General features: G+C 43.2%; 1 protein-coding gene across 2 annotated transcripts in view; it reads right to left on the minus strand.

Annotated features, from left to right (window-relative positions):
- Nucleotides 1–1,801: 1,801 nt before the first annotated feature.
- Nucleotides 1,802–21,501, minus strand: part of clybl (citrate lyase beta like) — a 68,177-nt gene continuing 48,477 nt past the window's right edge. The window contains exons 5-9 of one of the 2 annotated variants that reach the window (XR_004612534.1): nucleotides 20,611–20,704; nucleotides 19,558–19,725; nucleotides 14,939–15,063; nucleotides 13,072–13,597; nucleotides 1,802–1,904 (exon numbers count right to left, since the gene is read on the minus strand). Coding sequence is in view for 1 of the 2 variants with exons in the window: in XM_034574553.1 (XP_034430444.1) it covers nucleotides 13,502–13,597; nucleotides 14,939–15,063; nucleotides 19,558–19,725; nucleotides 20,611–20,704 (483 nt within the window). In the remaining variant the exon portion in view is untranslated. Of the gene's footprint in view, nucleotides 1,905–11,646; nucleotides 13,598–14,938; nucleotides 15,064–19,557; nucleotides 19,726–20,610; nucleotides 20,705–21,501 lie in introns of those variants that run through there. The other variant, XM_034574553.1, reaches the window with a different exon arrangement.

Raw genomic sequence — 21,501 nt, forward strand, 5'->3', positions numbered from 1 at the left:
GATGCCGTCTCTCCGGAAGATGCAAGCGAACCCACCGGTGGCAGGTAGACGACGCACAGGCTCTTTGGAGGCATCTGTGGTTGTATTCACCTGGGAGGGAATTTAGAGAACGACAACAACAAAAAAAAATGAAAGAAAAATGAAAATCCTAATTATGAGCTTCCATGCTGCTTCAATTAAGACACTTGACTTTGGTCAACCTGGAGGATGCTGAGACTATGTGGCCGTAAAACACACACACTCTTAATCAGCTCTCGGAGTGAGAACAATCACAAATATTAACCTCATTTTACAACCAGGAGGAAGGAACCACTTCAGCAGCATGAGCATGAGCTTTAATACCAAAAAAAAAAAAAAAATACAAGTGCAGGTTTGTCTGGCTGGGCTGTAAATATAAGGCCTTTATCACTTTTTATAGCTGTCCTCTAAAAAGCACTTCATCTGCTGCCCCATTCAGAGAGTGCGAGGAGCTGTGGGCCTCCTCTCCACCTTTTTAACAGGACCTAAAGAGGAGCCTGCTCTTGTTCGCTCCTGTTTGGAAACAAGTGCTCAATGAATGTTGCAAAATAAACACGATGAAGAATAACCACAGACAGTTCCTTCGGCATTAAAGAGGAGGGGGACTTAATAAAAGGAGTGAAGCCGTCACCCTTCAGTGAGAAACGCTTTGAAGTAGAACTTATTATCTGAGAAATACTTTTTGGTTGTCCTAACGACGCTGCTGAATGGGAAAGGCGCTCCTTTGTCAGCGATTTGTTCTCCTTTAGTGGGATGCCCGTGGAAATCACTTACATGGGCCACCTTAACACACTGCCTGCAAATCAGTAACCGGCAGAGTCAGACATGCAGACGCCACTTTGGAGAGGACAAAGCCGAAAAGTCGCAGTGAAAACGCCGCAGCCTCTCAATTGCGCCCTTTAAAGGGGGTGAATGATAATTTCTCAGACGAGCGTAGGACCAAAACAAATGCTGTCTTGTCAGACTTTACAAGCATTATCCATCTCCTGAATGCTGCTGGCACAATGCGCACGAAAAGTGGCCGGTGGAGTGATCACGTTGGTCACCTAAAGTTTGGAGTTCCTGTCAAAAGCTGTGTGCGTCACTGGACGCGAGCACCTGCGCCTGGAGCTGCATCGGAGAGCACCTCAGCAGCGGTGGAGTTGTGCTCACTTACTGTATGGGGGGGTTCAAAAGAGGAGGGGGGTGTACAGTGCGTATTTTTGGATGGGTTATTCCATTTAATTTTAGTGTTCGGATTTTTTAAAAACAATTTAAACCAAACAGGGGTGGAGAAAACCCTCCTCACATCAAGTACAGCAGAGCAGAAGCACCTGGTGATAGCTGCCACAAAACTCAAATTAAAGAACGAAATAAACGAACTAAATCAGAACAATATTGTTCCTTAACGTTATAAATGAAAACTAAGAATTAACTGACTCCAAGAGAAATGTTTAGTAAATGGAGTTTTTAGTTCAACTTGTGTTTTTACAGTAGAGCGAAATATATTATATATATATTTTCTTGTTTAATCAAACTACAGCTCAATGTGAAGAACCCTGTTCTCAAGCAGGGGTCTGATTTAAAATATTAAATATTTCCTTCGACTTTTATTGTTTCCACTATTTATAGTTTTTTTTTTTAATCCGGGTATTATTTTGCTGCTGCTTTTCACTTTACCCCCAAATCCACCGTGTAATGTAGAGTTAAGGAAAAACAGTTGTAATAGCACTATATTACTGCGCACTGTCAAACTTTGCTCTGGAGCCAAATAGGCAGATTTCTAAATAACCACTGTACATTAAAGTGTATTTGACACACACACACACACACACACACACACACACACACACACACACACACACACACACACACACACACACACACACACACACACACACACACACCTGTTTGTGTGGCTGAGTCTAAACTTTGTCACAGTGTGAAGCCTCCGTTGTTCAGACTCCTTTTCTCACAAACACAACGGTTTTTACAGCCACGAAGCCTCTGTGCCATCCAGGCACTTTGCCCACTTTCCTCAGAGCCCCATGTACCTGCAGCTCCAATCTCAAGTTTCACGATCAAGTCAGAAAACACACGCGGTTCAGCTGCTGCTGCTGCAGCTTTTCCCGAGACTCTCCAAGACTGCCTCAACTCGGAACTGTTGTTTTTTTTTCTTCCAGTGGCAGCAACGCGCATGGACTCAGCTTAATTTCTACTCTGCAAACAGGCAGTGCAGATTGTGCAGTGCAGCCTGCAGGGGACAAGTAAGTTAAAGGAGCGACTCTAAACTTGTGTATTTTTGGAGAAGAACCATCCATCCCCTCCTGATTCGTGGACTGCGGAGGCTGAGGAGGGGGACCGTGAAAAATCTCAGTCCGCTTTTACGCACGGGCAGTGGGGACGTGCGCGGTGGGAATGTCGCTCCTCTGCAGCCCAACTTCAGCAGCTGTGGTTTCACCTATTAGCCCCGATGTCTTTCCCAGAGGAGTGAGGGAGTTAAACATCTGACAATGCGCACGCCGGGGGGGTCACTCGACTGACCTGTACTTGGTTTTAGTTTCATAGGAGTCTTCATTAAATCAATTACCCAGCGAGCACATGATTATTTTTATTTTTCTTAATAACTCAAACATGTTTCCCCTCTCGTCCCGGCGACACTTAGACACGATGGTGTCTTGCAGGTTGTGGCGCTTCTGCAATTAAATGTAATTATAACCTGCAGAGCACCGTGCGTCGTGGAGGAAAACGGTTTAACTTTGAGACTGTGTCCTCTCTTACATTCCTGGTGAAGTGGCAGTAGGATATGAGTTCCATTAGTCACAACAGCTCATCGCTGTCCTCATGGAGGAAGCGTCTAAATGTTTTGCTTTAATTTATTAACTTTACTACGTTTAATCAAAAATGAGTCAAGGCATGACTAACATATTTCTCTTCATCCTTTAAATTTGTGTTTATGTAAAAAAAAAAAATGTTTAAAAGTGAAATAACATCTAAACGAAATATGGGAAATAAAAGGTTACACAGGACAAACAGGTGCCAACAGGTAGGCCTCTGTTAAACACAACAGAGGTAACCTGTATATTTGCATTAACATATTTAATGTCCCAACCTGAAATATATATTATATATTTTCACAAATGCAATCTGTTATTAAGAGCAGAAACATTTTGTCTCCAAAATTCTTTCATATTGGCCTATATGTTAAAAAGCATTTTATTCTACTTTGCCCATAACAAGAAAATGACCCCTGACATGACAGCTTGTGTAACACCAGAGAATAATAATTGTAAAATCCTAACTAACTCATTAAGGGATCTGGTTATTTACCTGATTTTATGTTGTCATGTGTGTCCCTGCTACTTTATAGTCATGCACTGCTTCTCAGAGGAGCGTGATACATCACTCAGAAACTGACATAATATCTGGTGGCTCGGTAACATCTGTGGGGGTAGAGACTTGGGGCCGGTCCAAAAGCCCCATCCCAGGACTGGGAGCCACTCCAAGGCTGTAGGTGAGGAGAGCAAGGTCGTCCACGGACAACCGCATGAGCCAGGCCCTGCTATACCTGGCCCTTATATCGCCCACCGGCCAGAAAGTAGGAAGTAAAGTGCAGATAAGCGAGAGCATGCTGCCCCAGTAGTCTCTTACTGAATGACAGGGCTTTTCCTAAAAGCCTCTAAATGCAGGATGTAGGCTTCAGCGTACTTGGAAAGTAGAGCTGAGCAGGTGGAGGGAGATGGTGAACTATATGCTCTATCAGAGAGAAGCAGATGGACTTTGTAATGTAGGAGATTTTGATTTGTGCCCAGGGAGGATACTGCTTACAGGATACTTTAGACTGAACTAAAAGAAACAGCTTCACCTCTGGCACATGAAGAGCATCCTCTTTGAGACAGAATCTGTTTCAGTTAAGTTTCAGATAAGTACTTTAATGTCGAGGGCTGTTTTAGAGATCCCAAAACTACCAGCTTCACAATGAAGTATATTCCTTTAGATTTATACTGGTTATAAAACTAACCAAGGACACAATAACAAATTAAGGCCTGTGTTGGTTTATTTATATATCACAGATTACTCTCACCAGCATAATCCAGGATTAAATTCAAATCAATGTATCCACTTCCCTTTCAACCTTTTTTACTATATACGATTGACCAAAAATGATTTCAACAGCATAGTGCCAGTCCACCATTTTAATCCACCACCACTCGGCTTCTTCTCTCTTACCATAACTCCCTCCATTGTGGCCAAAAGATTGGCATCAGTGCCAGACTTGTGCAGAACTATCACATCTGCAACATCAGAGGGTTTGACCCTGAATGCATCTGGTTTTATTGTGGAAAAGGTCAGCATTTAGTGTGAGGGCTAAATCATTCTATCACAGCCAGGGACTGGAAGAAGAGGAATAGGGTTACGACCATAAGGAGAGAGGAGGCACGAGTGGAGTGAACTGGAGAATCCCTCTAAAAGAAAGACAAGATTCCATCTGTGCCAAAAGCAGATAAGGGATCTACTCCAGCTCGGCCTCCTGCCTCCTGCCTCCTGACTGTCCTCACGTAGCTGAGCCACTGTATGTTCATCACGGGCAAACTGGTGAAGTTGGTTACCAATCATCTTCAGCTTCCAGTCTCCCAGTAGGAGCTCTAATCCAATGTGATAAACCAGTGCACTATAGCAGTAAAGTATCCAGTGTGGAGGCAACGCTGCCTCCTCAACCATGTGGAGCGCAGACCTCCCTCTGGTTTCATGGAGGTGCCTGCGTGAAACCCAAACATCATAAGCCTCACGCCCATTCTCTTAAACAGATGTGGGGTTTGGCCGTGACAGATATGGCTCTGGACGAGCAGAAGAAAATGTGGTGTCTTGATGTTTCCAACTGACCAGGGATAAGCCCGAAAGGAAATATGGCTGGATAGGCAATACAATTGAGATATGGGGTCTCCATCTGACCGATGGCTTCAAAGAGCTGTGGTTTAGGTCTGCTTGGGCCCAGGATGAGGTTTAAGACCTAAATGATTGAATACCAAGATGACCTATGGTATTAATAGCGTCCGGGATGCACCTCCACCTCCACTTCTCCATTCATTACTTTCTATACCACAGAATAGAGGTTTGGCATCAATTAGCATTGATTAAGAAACCGGAACGTTAATGTTGAATGAAAGAAATCTCCACCCTGCACTGTCCAGCAGCACACGTACTAAGCCGGGCTCTCTCACTTGCAGCGAAGATGCTGATGACAGCCATAATGTGTCTGCTTGTCCCACAGGACACTTAGCTCTGGACTTTCCCAATCACAAGACTAATTGTATAATTAGGCCGGCTCCGTCGGGGACGGGCACCTTTTGGCCCTTCGCAGACACTTGCCATGGTAAATGACAGTATATCTCACAAACTATCAAAGCTTATCCATCTCAGTGACACTAAACCTTGAGAGATGGCAACATTTTATTAACATGACTGATAGTTCACCACAAGATTGAAAACATGAGCGGTGACTCTCAGGAGACGTGTATGGTGATTACAAAGATCCCCTCCACTCCGATGATAGCATTACTTATTTTTGAGTGTATGATTTTACATTTTATAGCAGGCGCCTGCACCAGCAGCTTCCACTCGGATTGGGAGGAGAGGGGCCAGAAGATGAGTATTCATGGCTGCACAGTGGTGCTTTTCTATCAGGAGGGAATTGGTCCTGAGGAGAAACACAAGGGCCCCACCTCCGGAACAGAAACTCCTTATTTCCCTACCGCAGCCCCTCCTTCAGATTTCCAGCATCACCATGCACATCATTATCGTTGTCAAAAGTTGTGGCGCGGGGTTTATGAACTCTCAGTGATGGGGGGGCTGTGGCAGGCGCTGCCCAAGGGGGAGCCGGGGAAGAGGGGTGACGCCAGGTGCCGGTGCTCCAATTCTGACCGGCCATGGCGAGGTGAGGCCACTTCTCCATCCAGGAGGGCCCCATAGGTGCCCTCATTACGCAGGCCCCTGTAGCACCGAGCGGCGAGTGCATGGAGCGGAGAGGTGCGACTCCTTGCGCGCAAAGTCAGCCTCTCCCTCCTGGCCTCTGTCTGTCTGTCACAGCTCCTATAGGGAAGATTCCCAATATGAATTATAATAAGCATAATAAGATGAGTGCGGCTGCTGAAGAACTGAGAGGGTTTGGGTAATGGCGCATTATTAGAGCATCAATTTCACAACGCGTCCGAGATGTCAAATAAAGCGAGAGCAATGAACTGAGTCGTCACTTTAATAGGACTTTTCTTTTCTTTTCTTATTCTAACAAAATCGCGCCCGACAAGAGTTTACAAACCACAAGTTTTACGCATGAAATCCTTTAATAAGTCCAACCCGCGCCATCGCATCCCATTGCATGTTTCATGATGCATTTCCTGGGAGCTAACGAAGGAAGTTTCTGGAAAGTTCCGAGCTGCACACTGTGACAGAGATTCAAAGGGCAAGTGGTGCTTCATTAACCGTATCCCCATTTACTTCAGATCCCCCCTGAGTCTCAGAGAGAGCGGATTAATGTCAATTACCTGTCATTTTGCAACACCTACAATACGTTTCGTGTCCTCGGGTTTTCAATGAGTTTATCGGGAATATTTTAATATCGTAATTATTCTAATTAATTAATTGAAATTTGTCGATTTGTCGTTGGTTGTTGAAATTTATTCTCGAAATGGGGTTTGTTTGCACAAGATTCTAAGATGCTGGTGTGTGTGTGTGTGTGTGTGTGTGTGTGTTATCGGTCATTATATATAAAAAAGCACAGATCTAATCTGCTTGAACCCTTTAAACTAACGACTAATTAAGTGCGTTCAAAATCGAGTGTAATTGTTTCTTGAACCCTGTTTAACTTCAACTTTTAACCAACACAAATGTCACCACACGTCATTTATGTATTTTGTCTCAATAAGGCACTCATCTGTGATACCAGCCAATATCTGTCACCGGCTCAGTGAAGGTGCTTCCTCTCATGAAAAGGCCTAAATTAATGGAGTGCTATATTTACGCACGATGGGCGCAACAAAAAAAAAAAAAGCACCAGTGCACCGGACAAAGAAAAAACACTATAGCTCGAGGACCAATGAGGGGGTTTCTTTCACTTTTCAATCACTTTTAGTCGTGCCCGGGATTAAGAGAGGGCTCTTGACTCTCTCTTTCACACAAAACCAAGAGTGCTTGTCAGCAACTCGAAGGAGAAAAGGAAGAGAATAATACGTGAGTCCAGGGTTATCGTGTTTAATTGGATTAGATGGTGTCGCGTTGAAGTCCAGAGCATGACAAACAAGAGATAGAGACGGCGAGACGACGGAGGATAAATAGGCTACACCCTTATCCAAATCCGACACCTCATCAAAGAAACGCCATTATTAAAAACTATTACATTTCATTTTGAATTTAGATTAAAGATACATATGTGTGTACGATTGTGATCAGAAATAGTTCCTGTCTGGTTGCCCCTCCATACAAATGAATTGTAGCAGTGTGAGGGGGAGAGCTGTGGTACTTCAGAGGTTTGTGTTGTCGGGATTGTGTTGTTGGCTGTGTGCTGCGCTCATCTGTGCGTCACGCAGCGGCAGCAATAACAAGGTGCGCGCAGCTGTGTGTGCAGGTGCGCGGCCTCCACCTGCTCGACGGCACAGAGGGGGGGGAAAGAGAGGGAGAGAGGAGGATGGAGGGAGGGAGAGAGCGAGGGAGGCTGGCGCAGATCAAAAGCTGCAGCTTTCGATTGTGCAGTGAAATGGGAAATTATCAGCGAACTCACATCGGTGTGTCCCTCAGTTTCGAAACCAATGCGCAAGAGAAGACGAAGCATTTTAAGACTCGAAAAAAATCCCACGTCAAACACTGACAGAAGTTTAAACTCCAAGAGCGTTATATTTAAGGTTTGGGAATATTTGAACTTTGAACTGAAGTTGTTATTCACTAGTAAAGGGCTGCAGAAAAAAAATATGAACGCCCCAAAGAGTTCAAGTTGGATTTGCGTAATTTTGCTTTGGATAAATACACAAATACAATGTTAAAGGTGATGACGCGCACACGGTGATTTTGTCCAGGTAAACGTTACATAACAAAACGAGAGAACAGCGGGATTACAGTGGCACGGACGCGCGCACACACACAAATACGCATATATTTCATGTGTTTGCTTGTGCAATCTTCCACAGTGGATTGTGTGAGAATTCGATAAAGACGCATCCCCGGTCATTGTCAGGGGAGAGTTATGATCTCATCCATCGCCTGTTTGGCCGCTGACCTGCTCGTTTTATGGGCTGCTGTTACCTTTTCTCTCTCCCGCCCTCACACCGTCTGTGTCAGTCACGTAAACTTCCCACCGGTCGGTCCTGTCTGCTGCGTTCAGGGACAACACACACAGACCCGGCTCCAGCCTCTCAGCCTCGCCCTTAAATTTAATCGAAGTGGGACGTTAACGAATATGTGATATTTACACTTGAAGATGGGGGAAATAAAATAAACACACTCTGTGCACCACATGACTGTGTTTTGCGCACTAATCTGCACATGCAAATAAAACATTAACGAGTGGAGTCTGTTGGAAATAAAAAAAACTTTATCTGCAGTCAAGTTGAAAAAGTGCCAGATCTGAGGACAGATGGACACTTGGAGTTAACAAAAAAAAAGAAAAGTTGCAGAGACTTTTTGTCGCTGCGTAACGAGTCTCATTACCATGTCACCCTCCTCCTCCTCCTCCTCCTCCCCACCGACACCCTTCCGTCCCTCCGTCCTGCCAGCGCGCAGACAAAGCGCCCGGGTTTTTTAGTGGTCTCTGCCGGGGCCGGTGGGTCTTTTGATCTGGGCCCGTTAAGGAGAGGACAGTCTGGGGAGGGGAGGTGGGAGTCAGGAGGGAAGGTAGTTCTTTTTTAACGTATACTCACCCTTGTTTTTTGAGACATAACACTCAGCACATCTGAAGGAGACGCGCGTCAAGTCTTTAGTCCGTTTCATTTACGCGTAATTGTTGTTTTCTCATATTTACCCTCCAGGTGAAAAACACCCAGACAGTTGAGGGGGAAAAACGAACCTCCGAGAGCTTAACTCCGCGAGAAGAAGGAGATCCCTCATATGGAGGAGGCCTGCAGAACTTTGGTGCATGGGTTCAAATAAATGATAAATACACAAAGACGCCTCCTTCTCCATCACCTGCAGGACAGGCCCGTGTGCCAGGTGGGCTGCAGCTGTAAACCCACAATATAAAGTATATCTGTTGTGGAGGGAATGTCCACACTTGTGCTGCAGTGGTAGAAAAAAATAGAAGTATTTAGCTCGAGAACATATTTTAGCTTTAAACCAACAAATGTGTGTTTAGATGCACTGTATGCAAAAAAAAAGACTTATGTCATGATAAAGGTGAAAGGAAAAAACAATAGATCCTGATTCATGCCACTCAACTCTGTCCCCCTCAGTCTGCCTTTTTTTTTTTTTTTTTTTTTTTTTGCAGACGGAGACACTGCAGACAAAAGGTCTCCTCAAATGAAGTTAGTAATGGTCCACATGTGCCAGATCACTCATGCAGCACAGACAGGCCGCGCTGAATTTCATATCATGCAAACGATCAGAGAGAGAGAGAGAGAGTGTGAGAGAGAGAGCGAGAGAGAGAGAGAGAGAAAAGAATAAAGGAGAAGAGGAGGTCGGACATGCGTCTGTCAGCGGAGAGGGAATAAAAAGGATGTGGGTTGAAAACGAGTCGCTGGAATTTCAGAGGAATAAAATTGGAGGAATAATGGGCTACAATTTCTGAAAGTAAATTCAGTTCCGCTTTTATGCAGATTTTGATTTTAAATGAATCCAAATTTGATGTTTGTATTTTATCAAACGTTCCAAAATTGCTTTCTGGATTATTCCAATATTTATTGTTAAATTATAAATTGCTGCATGCTTCTATCACAAATAAACTAAAATGATTAATTTCACTTTAATTTGAATTATTTCTATTGTTATTTTAAGAGAAACAATTGATATATTCGATGTGTTTTTTATTCTAAATGAAGGAATTACAGTTTTCTTTACACTCTCTCGGGGGTATCGCCATATTGTAGCCTCCCTGAAAACGTCCTCGTTTATTTCAACTGCATTCCTAAATATTGAAACAGAGTTAATTAGCTTCAACTAAATGTTTTATGTTGATCAGCTTCTGCAGCACTTTTGCTAATAGCTCTACACTCCTCAAACTGTGCTGCAGCTCCAATAACGACGTGCATTATTGCTCCGGAATAATCTTTTTTTTCCTCCTCCTTTGCTGCAATTAGTTTGTCATATATTGTCATTAGAAGTCTATTAAAACATCAAGTCATTATTTGGGGGGGGAATCCCCGGGCGGGTGGAATTAGAATAAAACCATCTCTGCCACGCGGGTCCCATTTAGATTAATGGAAAAATATGTAAAACATTTCGTTTTAATTTTCCTCTGACGGTGTTTTGCATACATGCATTTTCTCCGCCTGCGCGTGTCCCTCATAATTTATGAAAGCAATCTCGACCAGCACATTAGCGGGCTATGAAGTAACTGCTCGCAGCCTAATTGATTCCCGTCACAATTTTCGTGAGGTTATAATCGTGTTAATTGTAATTTACTCTCTCAGGGAATAAAACCGGAGAGATGTGTTTAAATAAAGGCGCCGGGCGGACTGGGGAGATTATATCAGTTCCACGCATAATAGAAATGTCATGTAGAATTACACAGCGGAGGCAGACAGGGATGCATTCCTCTAATCTACAGAGATGTCATCGAAATCTTCCTCTGGTTTCTCTCTCTCTCTGTCTCTCTCTCTCTTTAAAAATGTTTCTGAAGTGCAAAGTGGTCGAGCTGCAAAGAAAGAGGAGAAAGAAACCAGCTCCGTGAAGACCAGAGTTTGATTCACCTTTATCCAGAGAGGAGGAGGGAGGGAGGGAGGAAGAGAGAGAGAGGAAGAGAGAGAGAGAGAGAAAGGCTTGGATGTGAGTGGAAATATCAAACAGCAGCAAGATTATTGGTTTGAACTAAAAAAAAGAAAAGAGAAATAATGCACGTGGCTCATTTGAACACCTCCAGGATTGTTGTGTTCTGTTAAAAATCCAAACTGGCCAACTGATTTCCTGATCATCCTGATTTTCTCTCTGTGCCTCTGCAGGACGCCCCGAGCTGCTTCCTCTCGGCTTTGAGATCTTCCTTCCTGTCTGTGTGGGGGGACACCTGTTGGTGCAGAGCAGCTTGGAAAAGCCAAGTTGTTCCCATCAGACTCATCTCTGTCCCCAGTGCAGTCACCCGGTGAGCCTGTGTTCAGCCCTGAGCTGGATTCGGAGGAAACATGGGGTCTTGGACTGATTTCCTGCAGCCTTTCATGTGCTCTGACTCATTGGAGGGGATTTGATAAACATTTGAGGAGGTCAAATGTTTTGTAACTACAATCATCTCAATGCCTGAGAAACAAACGCTGCCGTTACAAGCAAAAAATACAACCAATAGCTTTAATTGTACATGTTTAATTGTTTGAGCACAAACAATACAAACCTGCCAGTACTTTAAATTATTCATACAGGCATTGAGGTATTTGAAACCTGTCCATTCATTTCAAATTGCACCATGATGAAGCTACAACAAATGATAAATGAATTAAATAAAAAACCCACAGTTAAGTTCAATCAAAATCCTTAGTTTCATTTAATGACAAAACAACCAAAAACAGTAGATATGACGATGTACATGTTACGATTTAAACATCCAGCACAGGCTACTCACAGTCTGTGTATGTGACAAGTAAAAGAAACATCCTCTTCAAATATTTTTACCATTCAAGTCCGACAAATTCAAGAATATAACACGATGTCCGACATCTGTGCTGCGGTGCCTCACAAAGTGGCTCCACCCAAAATAACGTCACACACGTATGACAGGGTCTTTTCTCCACCGACCTCAGTGTTGTCGATTTGGTGAAAATCAAACAAAAGGCGAAATCGTGACAGAAAAAAAAAAGAAAAAGTGAGCTGCCTGTGAGAGACATATGTGGCCTGATGCCAAAGAGACAGCTTACTGTTCTGGGGTTTGGACGGTTGCAGGAGTGGTTTCGGTCTTTCTTTTTTTTGTGTGTGTGTCTGGCCTGGCCTGGCACAGATCACAGTCCTGCCCCAGACACAATAGATGATACAGTAGGGGAGAGAGAGAGAGGGAGAGACACAGGGAGAGAGAGAGAGGGATGAGTGGATGAGGTGGGTAGGGGAGGAATGGTGCCTTTCATTACCATGGTCACCAATGGCACTATTAACCATTCAACACCCCCCCAATTATCCTCCCATCCACAGTCAAGAGAGACAAAGCCCCGGTCCTGGTCTGCTGGAGCAACATGGCCACTAATCTGTCTCACTCCAACATCACACCCACCTCTCTGTCTCTGGAAAGTCACATGTGCACGACTGCACGGAGCCACGTCGCACTTTTATTCGATGACAGAACAACAAACGGGTTCAGCTCATTTTTTTTTTTTGATCACCGCTGATAAAAACGAAGCAAATGCTGATAAACAGGTGAATCGCCCGAGAAGCAATAGCTGCAAATCCAAGTTCAACTTTTTTCTTTTGGTGTGTGTTAAATGAGAGGCCGGGTGAAGAATCCCGCCGCAGCATGTGTATGTATGCAGTGTTTATTTTTCGTGCAGGTCATGGTGTGTCTGACACCGCACGCCTTCTCCATCAAGACCACAGGCTCGCAGCTTCCACAGAGCGAGCTGCATGTCTTTACTAAGGAGACTGACACAAAAAAGCTAAATCGTGAGTTAACACACTTCCATCTGCGGTTCTTTTTTAGGTTTTTTTTTTCCAGCGAGCAGGACTTTGATGTTTGTGAGTTAGGCCCTGGGCGGGGGGGCTGAGGCCTGACTGGAAGACTGGGGCCCAATGAATAGATCAACAACAGTGGCTTGTTGTGTTTGTTTACCCTTTCGCCCAGCTGCCCGGACCATGGAGATGCAAGAGCATTCATCATGACTTAGAAGAGATGGGAGGCATGGGCGCGCGCTCGCTCGCTCGCACACACACACACACACACGCACACACACACACACACACACAGACTAATACACAGGAGAGCGTCTTGATGGTGCACACACTGCCAAGAAAGTGCCCACACATGGGCAATAATCTTCAACGCTTGGTTTCCAAAGGTTTTTCTGTTGGTGCTCCCTACATGCAGAGTTTATATTCATGAATACATTTCAGTATATAGTCATAAAGTAAATGGACCTCGGCAGAAAAAGTGAAACTTCACTGCAACTGCCAAAGCACACAACTTAATTGAATGGGACATATGTGAACAATTATTAAAAAACTTAAATCAACACCAAACATTCCCACTGTCCTTTTATGTCAGGCAACAAAGTCAAGTTGTTTTTTTGAAGCGCTACTTTTTGTCGCAACATTTTTTTCATTCCGCCTTGACCTCTGCGGTCCACGGTTTAGTGGTGTGTGTGGTTCCTCCCGTTTTTGGTCCCATCCCAATTTGGTGTTATTTCTCTGGCACCGCGCTGGAGAGGGTTATGATGTTCTGCGCCTGCTTCAGCGAGGGCATGTCAATCATGCTGCCGCGGAAGGTGAACGCACCCTGAACAGGTTGGCAACAGGGCCGAGAGCAGAGGGAGAAACGTTAGAGACACTCACAGTAAATGCACTTGTAAATATTCTCTGGTTAAGGATAAAGTAGATCGCTGGATGGAAATTACAATTCATGTTTTGAGTGAATATGAGGATTTATTTATGTTTTTGAATTAGACACTTTAATGGTTTCAATATGTAATGTACTCTGAAACAAGCATTACAAAAAAGGATGCAGGAGAAGAAAATGTTAGAATTATAACATCTTTTGGAATAAAATACTATTTTGAGACATTAGGACAGGAGTGAATATTTTTTTTATATTTCTTCTAAAACAGAATATCCAGAATCCTAAACTCGGAAATACAGTCAATGGCTGGAGGTGAGAATTATGAAAAGCAAGCACCTGTCGTGTTGTTAGACAAAGAGACTGACCCTGCTCACTGTTCAAACCATTACACACACACACACACACACACACACACACACACACACACACACACACACACACACACACACACACACACACACACACACACACACACACACACACACACACACACACACACACACACACACACACACACACACACACACACACACCAGCAGAGCAGAGGGATGGGTAGGATATGAATCCCTCGGGCGATGCTTAGTAGGAGCAGCCCTGGCAGGGAGAGGTGTGGGCAGATTGTGTATTACCTCAGCAGATAGCCCACAGAGCTCAACACATAGGATCCAACCATGCACTAAATTAGGAACAATAATATTGTACACTTAATTTGCTCAACCCCTCCCCCCCCCCCTCCCCTCATCTCCTGTGATGTGTCTGAGAGTCACCCAGGGGTGTACAGTATGTATTCTCTGGAACTACAGAGGTGTGTGAGGACACACAAAGGATCAGGCTGAGTCCCAGAACGGAGACAGAGAGGCAGAGAGACCCCTGGCTTCAGATAACACAACCAGCACAAATACGACATGATGCTGGAGGTGCACATTTAGGAAAGGTTTGTTTACAAAAATAAAATCCCCTGGATATTCTTTAGATGAGAATGGACTGTATATCTTTTAATTAACTGATTTTGGAGGAATGCACGGTTTTATTTGAAAATTAAAGCAACATATAAATGAGATGGAAGCCTTTGTAAAGTATAATGACTTTTTGTCTTGTCTGTACATTCTGCGGTGGCAAAATGACATTTAAAGCAAATAATAAAACCACCTTTCAAGTCCTGTATGACTTTTTCCTTCTCCTGGCTACTTAGGATCAAAATACTGATATATAAGAGAATAAATGCATTTTTTATTTCCAAAATTCTGTGATTTTCACTCTTGGCGAATATGTTAATTTTACCTTGCCCTCCTTTTGATGTTGGTCAAAAGCAGCAATGAGCTCTTTGGCCCATTGGACCCTCTCCTGACTGGGGGAGAACTCTTCCTGTACAGCCTGGATCTGCCCTGGGTGGATCACCTGCTTACCTGCACACAGAAACACAGAGAGGGGAATTTAGATTCCATTAAATACAGGAGACACTTGAACTTTTACTGGCTGCCAGGGATGAATGAATAACACAGTTTGCACCATTGTAAACTGCTGCAACAAAAGAGCCGTTTAGAAGGGAATGGAAAAAATAAAAAAGTCTGAGATTGGGGATAGATTTCTGCTAAGAGGGCGGTGACCATACATAGAGGAGGAAGACAGAGGAAAAGGGAAATTCAAGAAGACCAAACTGTATATTTGTGAATATGTGTGAGTCTGTTCAGTGCAGTGAATCAGAGACATCATGAAGGATATCAAGTGTCTCCTGTCTAGTCTCAGCCCTGCTGACAAGAAGAGACTCTGCTGAATGCCTAGTTAGACTTTAATATGTGACTGAGCAGCACCCGATGGAGAAGAGAACAGCCTAATTGTGTCTGGACGCCCGAAAGCAGACACACACAAATAAACAAGACAAGCACAATGTAACACAAGTCAAGTAAATCATAGAGAAAATGCCAAGGAGATAAAACAAAAACATTCATATCATGTTCATGTAAATAATAAAGCTAATTTAAAGTAAATTAAATATGAAGAAAATTCATTGTCTTCTCTATAAATTAATCTTTATACTGCATATCATTTCCATATATTGAGGATATAGATATGTTTCAGCAGTTGCACACATTTCTTTACAGAAATTACATCTCGTCTGAAACTGAAGGCCAACACGGTGTTAAGGCTCTGACACAATCTTCAACCCCCTCCTACCCTCCTGCTCCCGTTCCCTCTCAGTTAAATGTGGGCGAACGCCACAGACATAATCCCGTGTACATTTGCAGATCAAACTTGTAGTGATAAGTTAAGGTTATGAAATGTCTGGTGAGAACGACGGCTCAGCGGCAGCCAGCAGGAACTCAACACTTTAGGGCTTAGCACTGTCGCCGACAACAAATCCTTCAAGGTGGCTAAGCAGGCGGGCAGCACGGGCAAAAAGGAAAAAAAAATGTTGCCAGGGAGAGGGGAGGAGAAGAGGAGAGGTGAGGAGGGGAGAGGAGGAGGGGAAGATGAGGGGAGGCAAGACAGGAGAGGAAAGGGGAGGAGAGAATCCACTCCCTTCATCCAGCTCCGTTCACCCCAGTTAACCTCAGAAAAACACACACCACAGTTACACAATCAACACGCTGCAGGTGAATGCTCGAACAATAACTGGGGAGAGAGTTTATTTAATTAAATGCACTTCATAACAAACAGATACCTTCGAGGGATGTTTGCAAAATGGGTTCAAAAGCCACTTTGTGTTTGTGGGTCGCTGTAAGTGCACGATTGATGATGTGTGTTTGTGATAGACTGTAACACAGTTTTGGATCGTTCGGACTGCGGGCCACACGCGGCCCGCAAGACAATTTGACACAGCAGTACAAAACAATTTTTCAAAAAAAGCTCTATTCCTGACAGGTCACAGTCAAGGTGAACGAAACAGACGCAGCCGTCACACGTCATCGCTGAGCATCAGAAAAAGCACAAGCAATTCTTTGTTGCTGAAGTAAAAATAGTCTGTTTGGATACTTTCACAGTAATGAAAACAATTATGAGGGTCATTACAGCTAGAAACATGCAGCTACACTGGATGGACGAATGCACTTGCATAAAGTTAAGTGAAGTAAGGAGCTTTCAGAAGACCATATTCTGACAAACACAATGTTATAGAGCCAAGGTTTGTAGTGAGCAAGGTAATAGGTTCAAATGGGGAATTTGTGAATGACTGTGCCTTGTTGCTGTTGGATCCAGACGAAGTGAAATGAAGCCAATGTCTCAAAACAACATCCCAGAGTGGGTTACTGATGCAGCACAAGGTATTGAAAGACACTGAAGGAGACGGTAAGAAAAAAAAAAAAAATCTAGTTTTTCTCATTGGCCTGTGATTAAACAACATAACAAACACGCTGCACAGCTAGTCATTTCTGTGCGTGCGATTACTGCCAAGTTTGATTCCAGGGAGGAATTCCTGTCTTTGCGAGCCATATGAGGCACTAACCAAAGGTGAGGATTTGTTTGAGCAAGATATTTTGGCTAAAACTCGGCGTGAATAGCATCATCATCGCCTGACACCAGTCGCCTTGTCAAACAGAGAAGCAGCTCCAGCCGTCGCATCAGAGAGGTTAGTGTGATATACGTGTTCAATAATTTAGTATGGCCCACGAAGGATGTTATAAAACCTGAAACGGCCCTTGATAGGGAAAAAGGTTGGCCCCCCTGCTGTTACTGCACATTTTCGGTTGAACAAACAGCCTGAGGACTCCCCAGGGCCACAGTGTGTGTGTGTGTTTGTTTTTGTGTGCGTGCATCCTCTTGTTTGCAGCATTGAAATTATATCGATATTGGAGTATTTCTCCAACTTTTTCTATGTGAATGTTGTGAATCTGTTTCACTGCAGTGTGTTTGTTGCATCCTGAGATGAATGAAGCAAGGAGTGTTTTTTCTCTGCCACCTGTTTTACCGTGTCTTTGTATGTGTGTGTGTTCGTGTGTGTGTGTGTGTGTGTGGGAGGACAGGAGAATGACTGAGTGAAGAGACACAGACAGGGTGATTCAGGTGCCCTCAGTCACAACCCATTGGTTCTCTTAAAATGCATCACTCATGCCCTCCAGCCAATCCTGGCCTGCCATGTGGAGCTGGCATCTCATTGGAGGATTGCTATTTAGCAAAGTGCTCTCAGGCGAATGATAGGCAGGGTCCCGGGGATGGTAAGTGAAATGCACTCCCTGAGAGCAGAGGATTTTGTCGAACTATCTTAAATTTTGCGGAAGGCAAATATATTTACTAGGATCATTAAGTGCATAGTGCAAGGTAATTATAAAAGTTGCAGCACTATTAAATATCAAGGTCATCTCTGGGCGCCTTCACACTATCCTGTGAACCAGTAAGAAACACCTGGTTTTGGTGTGCTCTGTACTCTGTGCTAATGGGTCCAGTATGCAGCTTAGGCAGTGACAAGGTCAATTACTGCACAGGTAGAAGCTTTTGGCTGCACCTTATTATTGCTTAAGCACACTCAGGCCAGTAATAGCTACCAAGATTATACTGTACAGAGTGCCCATGGCTTGTAAGCCACTAATCCAGAGCTTTGAATGGCACTTTCCATATCAAATCTGACCACTCATTTCATCGAGCGGCTGTCAGTGTCCATCCGCTTTGAACATCACCTTGTGCCTTCTTCAGTGAATTTCTGTTCACACAAATCATTCTGATTCACACTAGTATTAACAGAACTGAAGAATATATGTAAAATATTTGCATCGATTTGGGGTTGAGGTTGACGCATTGCTTAGATGATGAAGAATCTTGAATTTCATTGGGTAATTATTTCATTATAGAACTGCAGAAAAGACACGTGTTAAATTGCAGGACAAGTGCTGAGTCATTCTGATGTAAACACACAGTCAAAAGCAAGCCTGCAGCACCAGAGTGTGAAGGTGGCATATGAGGTCATCTGGAAAATCAGTTTGTGTATGAGACGACGAGCAGCTGAGAGGATGTGATGATATTAAGTGCAGGTTCATACATGTGTGTTTCTAGAGCAGTGCAACATAGAGAGTTTCGACTTGACTCTAAGCCAACAACCTCTTTTACTCCATCTCAGTGTGAAACCTGACTAACGCTTAACGAAAGACAAAAAAATTTAACTTTACAGCACAACAAACAAAACAATATTCAGTGAAGTGTAGTTATTTTTCTGCTTTGGCACCCCTGGAAATTCTGAATTAATCAGTTTTCAAGGGATGAAAATATCAGAACAAATACATCTCATTTACTGAATGAAATTTTTTTTATATCCACTTGGAACAGCTGTCCTGCCCTCTGTGGTCTGTTCCATGCAGTCTGCAGGGCAGACACACATGCACGCATACACACATTCTTAAAGCGTTGCATGGCAACAGAGACACAGAGCGCTACCACATTCTGCTAATAACTCCCTGTAATCATACTTGTATGCACGTACACAAAAGAAGGTAAGCACCTGGGTTCACAAAACAGACACAAAACCATTCATGACAAGAAACTAGGGAAATGTCGGACAAGCAAATTACTTTAGCACCAACAAAAGCACAAAAAAGATAAAGACAGGCAACCACTTTTAAAACCACAAACACAATAATCATTTCGAGGTCAGATTTTCATTACGATCTGCATTACAAGTAACAATTCAACAGCCGAAAGATTTTTACCATCGTCCCACATTTGAGGAAACATTTAAAAACATAAAAATGTATCAACTAACTATTTTCTTATTTTCGAGAAAGAGCAGCAAGACACAGTAACCAGGGGAAGGAAAAGTAAAAACTTTTCCTGTATGTTGATTGGAACAGAAAGTTGTCATTGTGCCAAAGGAGAGAGTGAAGAAGATGCAGCATAGAAATAAAGAACAACAAATGAGAACGATGTGAAGCAACTGCAGATATCCCTTTGATTAGATTAGATAGTGGAAACTTCACCTGTGAAGCCCATGAGAGCGCCCTCTCTGGCCTGCTGCCTCAGCCCCTCCACATCTTTGTAGTCGATGTAGACCAGATCGATGGCCTGTAGCCCAAATGCTTTGGTGGTCACCACCACCTTCTGTCGGGCGTAAAGGAGCTCCTTGGCATCCTTAGTCCGTGTGGCACCTCAAGGAAAAGTATGGGGTTATTATGGGTGAAATACCGAATAATGTCAACATTTATTGCAAAAGTCTTACGTGAAAAGCTTAGTTGTTAATAGTGTCACTAAATAAAGACTTGACTCAAACATCCGAAATGTGACCCTAAATGCACAAGGTATTTTGTGGGATTTCAGAAGCTAAAAAAAAAGTTTGAAACCACTCGTTTAATCATTAACACGTTTGTTTTACTGTCAATTGTGTCAAAATCTCTATATTAAAAATAACTAAAGTCGTCAAGTTAATGTTAAGGAGTAGAAAGTACAAGTTGGGGTGGAAGTACAAAGTAGGAATCACAAAATGGAAGCACTTAAGTACCTCAAACAGTACTTGAGTAAATGTACTTAGTTACTTTGCCTGATGTCCAGTAACTCCCAATGACAAGATGCATCAATAGAAGCGTGGATCCTCTTTTTCAGTTTCACCACTTTTCTTTGTTTCATTTTTAAAACAGACCTAATGGTTTGAACTGACTAAATTAACTTTAAAGATAGATAATGATATAAACACAACCAACCGCTCTACTTCTGCTAAATAGCCACAGGCTGCATGTAATCAAAACCTCTAAAGTGTGCGGATTTATTAAATAATGGAGTTGGTAAAGGAAATTTCGTACTTTCCTCTCATTTATTATATTTATCTGTCAAAACTCTCACATATACGACATCCACAAATAATCCCATATCTAAATACCATAATTGTAACCACTTTTCCTGCAGCCGTATAATCCTTAACCATTAAACATTTGGATTTTACACTATAGACTGTGTTGTATTATATAGTCCTGAATGCGGGAGAATAGCACAACTGAGTTCTAACAGAGGAAATGTTAATCTGGAGGTGTAACAGCTACCTATGCTGGCACAGAAGTCATCAGAGCCAAACACCACGCCGTCATGGTGGAGACCAGCCCTGGGAGCAAGTCGACGGATTTCCTCACACACCGCCTGGAGAGAGCATACGAATATTAGCATAATACAGGCCGACTAAAGTGACACAGATGCAAAGGGGGGGGAGAAATGTTGGACATCTTGGCATAAATACTGTGGAGGAAATCTAATTATGCTCCAATATTACGACCGTGGTTCAAACAGCCTGGTTTCCGTGTTTCCTTTGCAGGCACAGAAGCTTCCAACACGCACATCATCACACTCAATTCTCTCTAACAAATACGCCAATAAGTACATATCTGTCAAATCCATAACCTTCACCAGCTTTCTCTCCATGGAGACTGATTACTAATGTACTAGTCCACTAAATATACCACCTGCAGGCACATACATTATACATACATGAAAGCAAACGTACACAATGAGGAGCCGGAGATGCCTCTTACCCCTTAGCTGGCCCAAGACACTGTTATGAAGGGTTGGAAACGGAAACTCTCTACTTTTTACTTGCTTTAGCAGTCATGTACTGACAGCATTTCAGTTTGGTCAGACCGTCCACATTCTACTACCATGTATTTACTGATGTAAATGTTATTTGGGCTTATCACCTCCGCGAAGGAGGTCATGTTTTCACCCCTGTCTGTCGGTTGGTTGGTTTGATTGCCAACAGAATTACGCAAAAACTACAGAACGCATTTCCACGACCCTTGGTGGAAGGATATGATATGGGCCAAGAAAAGAGACATTCAGACTAGCAAATCGAGGAATTTCTTTGAGAAAGGGCGTTTTTTCCCAGATTTCCCAGATACTAATTTACTGATCTTGCTGTTAAAAAAATAATATTTAGAAGACTG

Source organism: Hippoglossus hippoglossus, chromosome 21 (genome assembly GCF_009819705.1).
Source record: "Hippoglossus hippoglossus isolate fHipHip1 chromosome 21, fHipHip1.pri, whole genome shotgun sequence".
Lineage (NCBI taxonomy): Eukaryota > Metazoa > Chordata > Actinopteri > Pleuronectiformes > Pleuronectidae > Hippoglossus > Hippoglossus hippoglossus.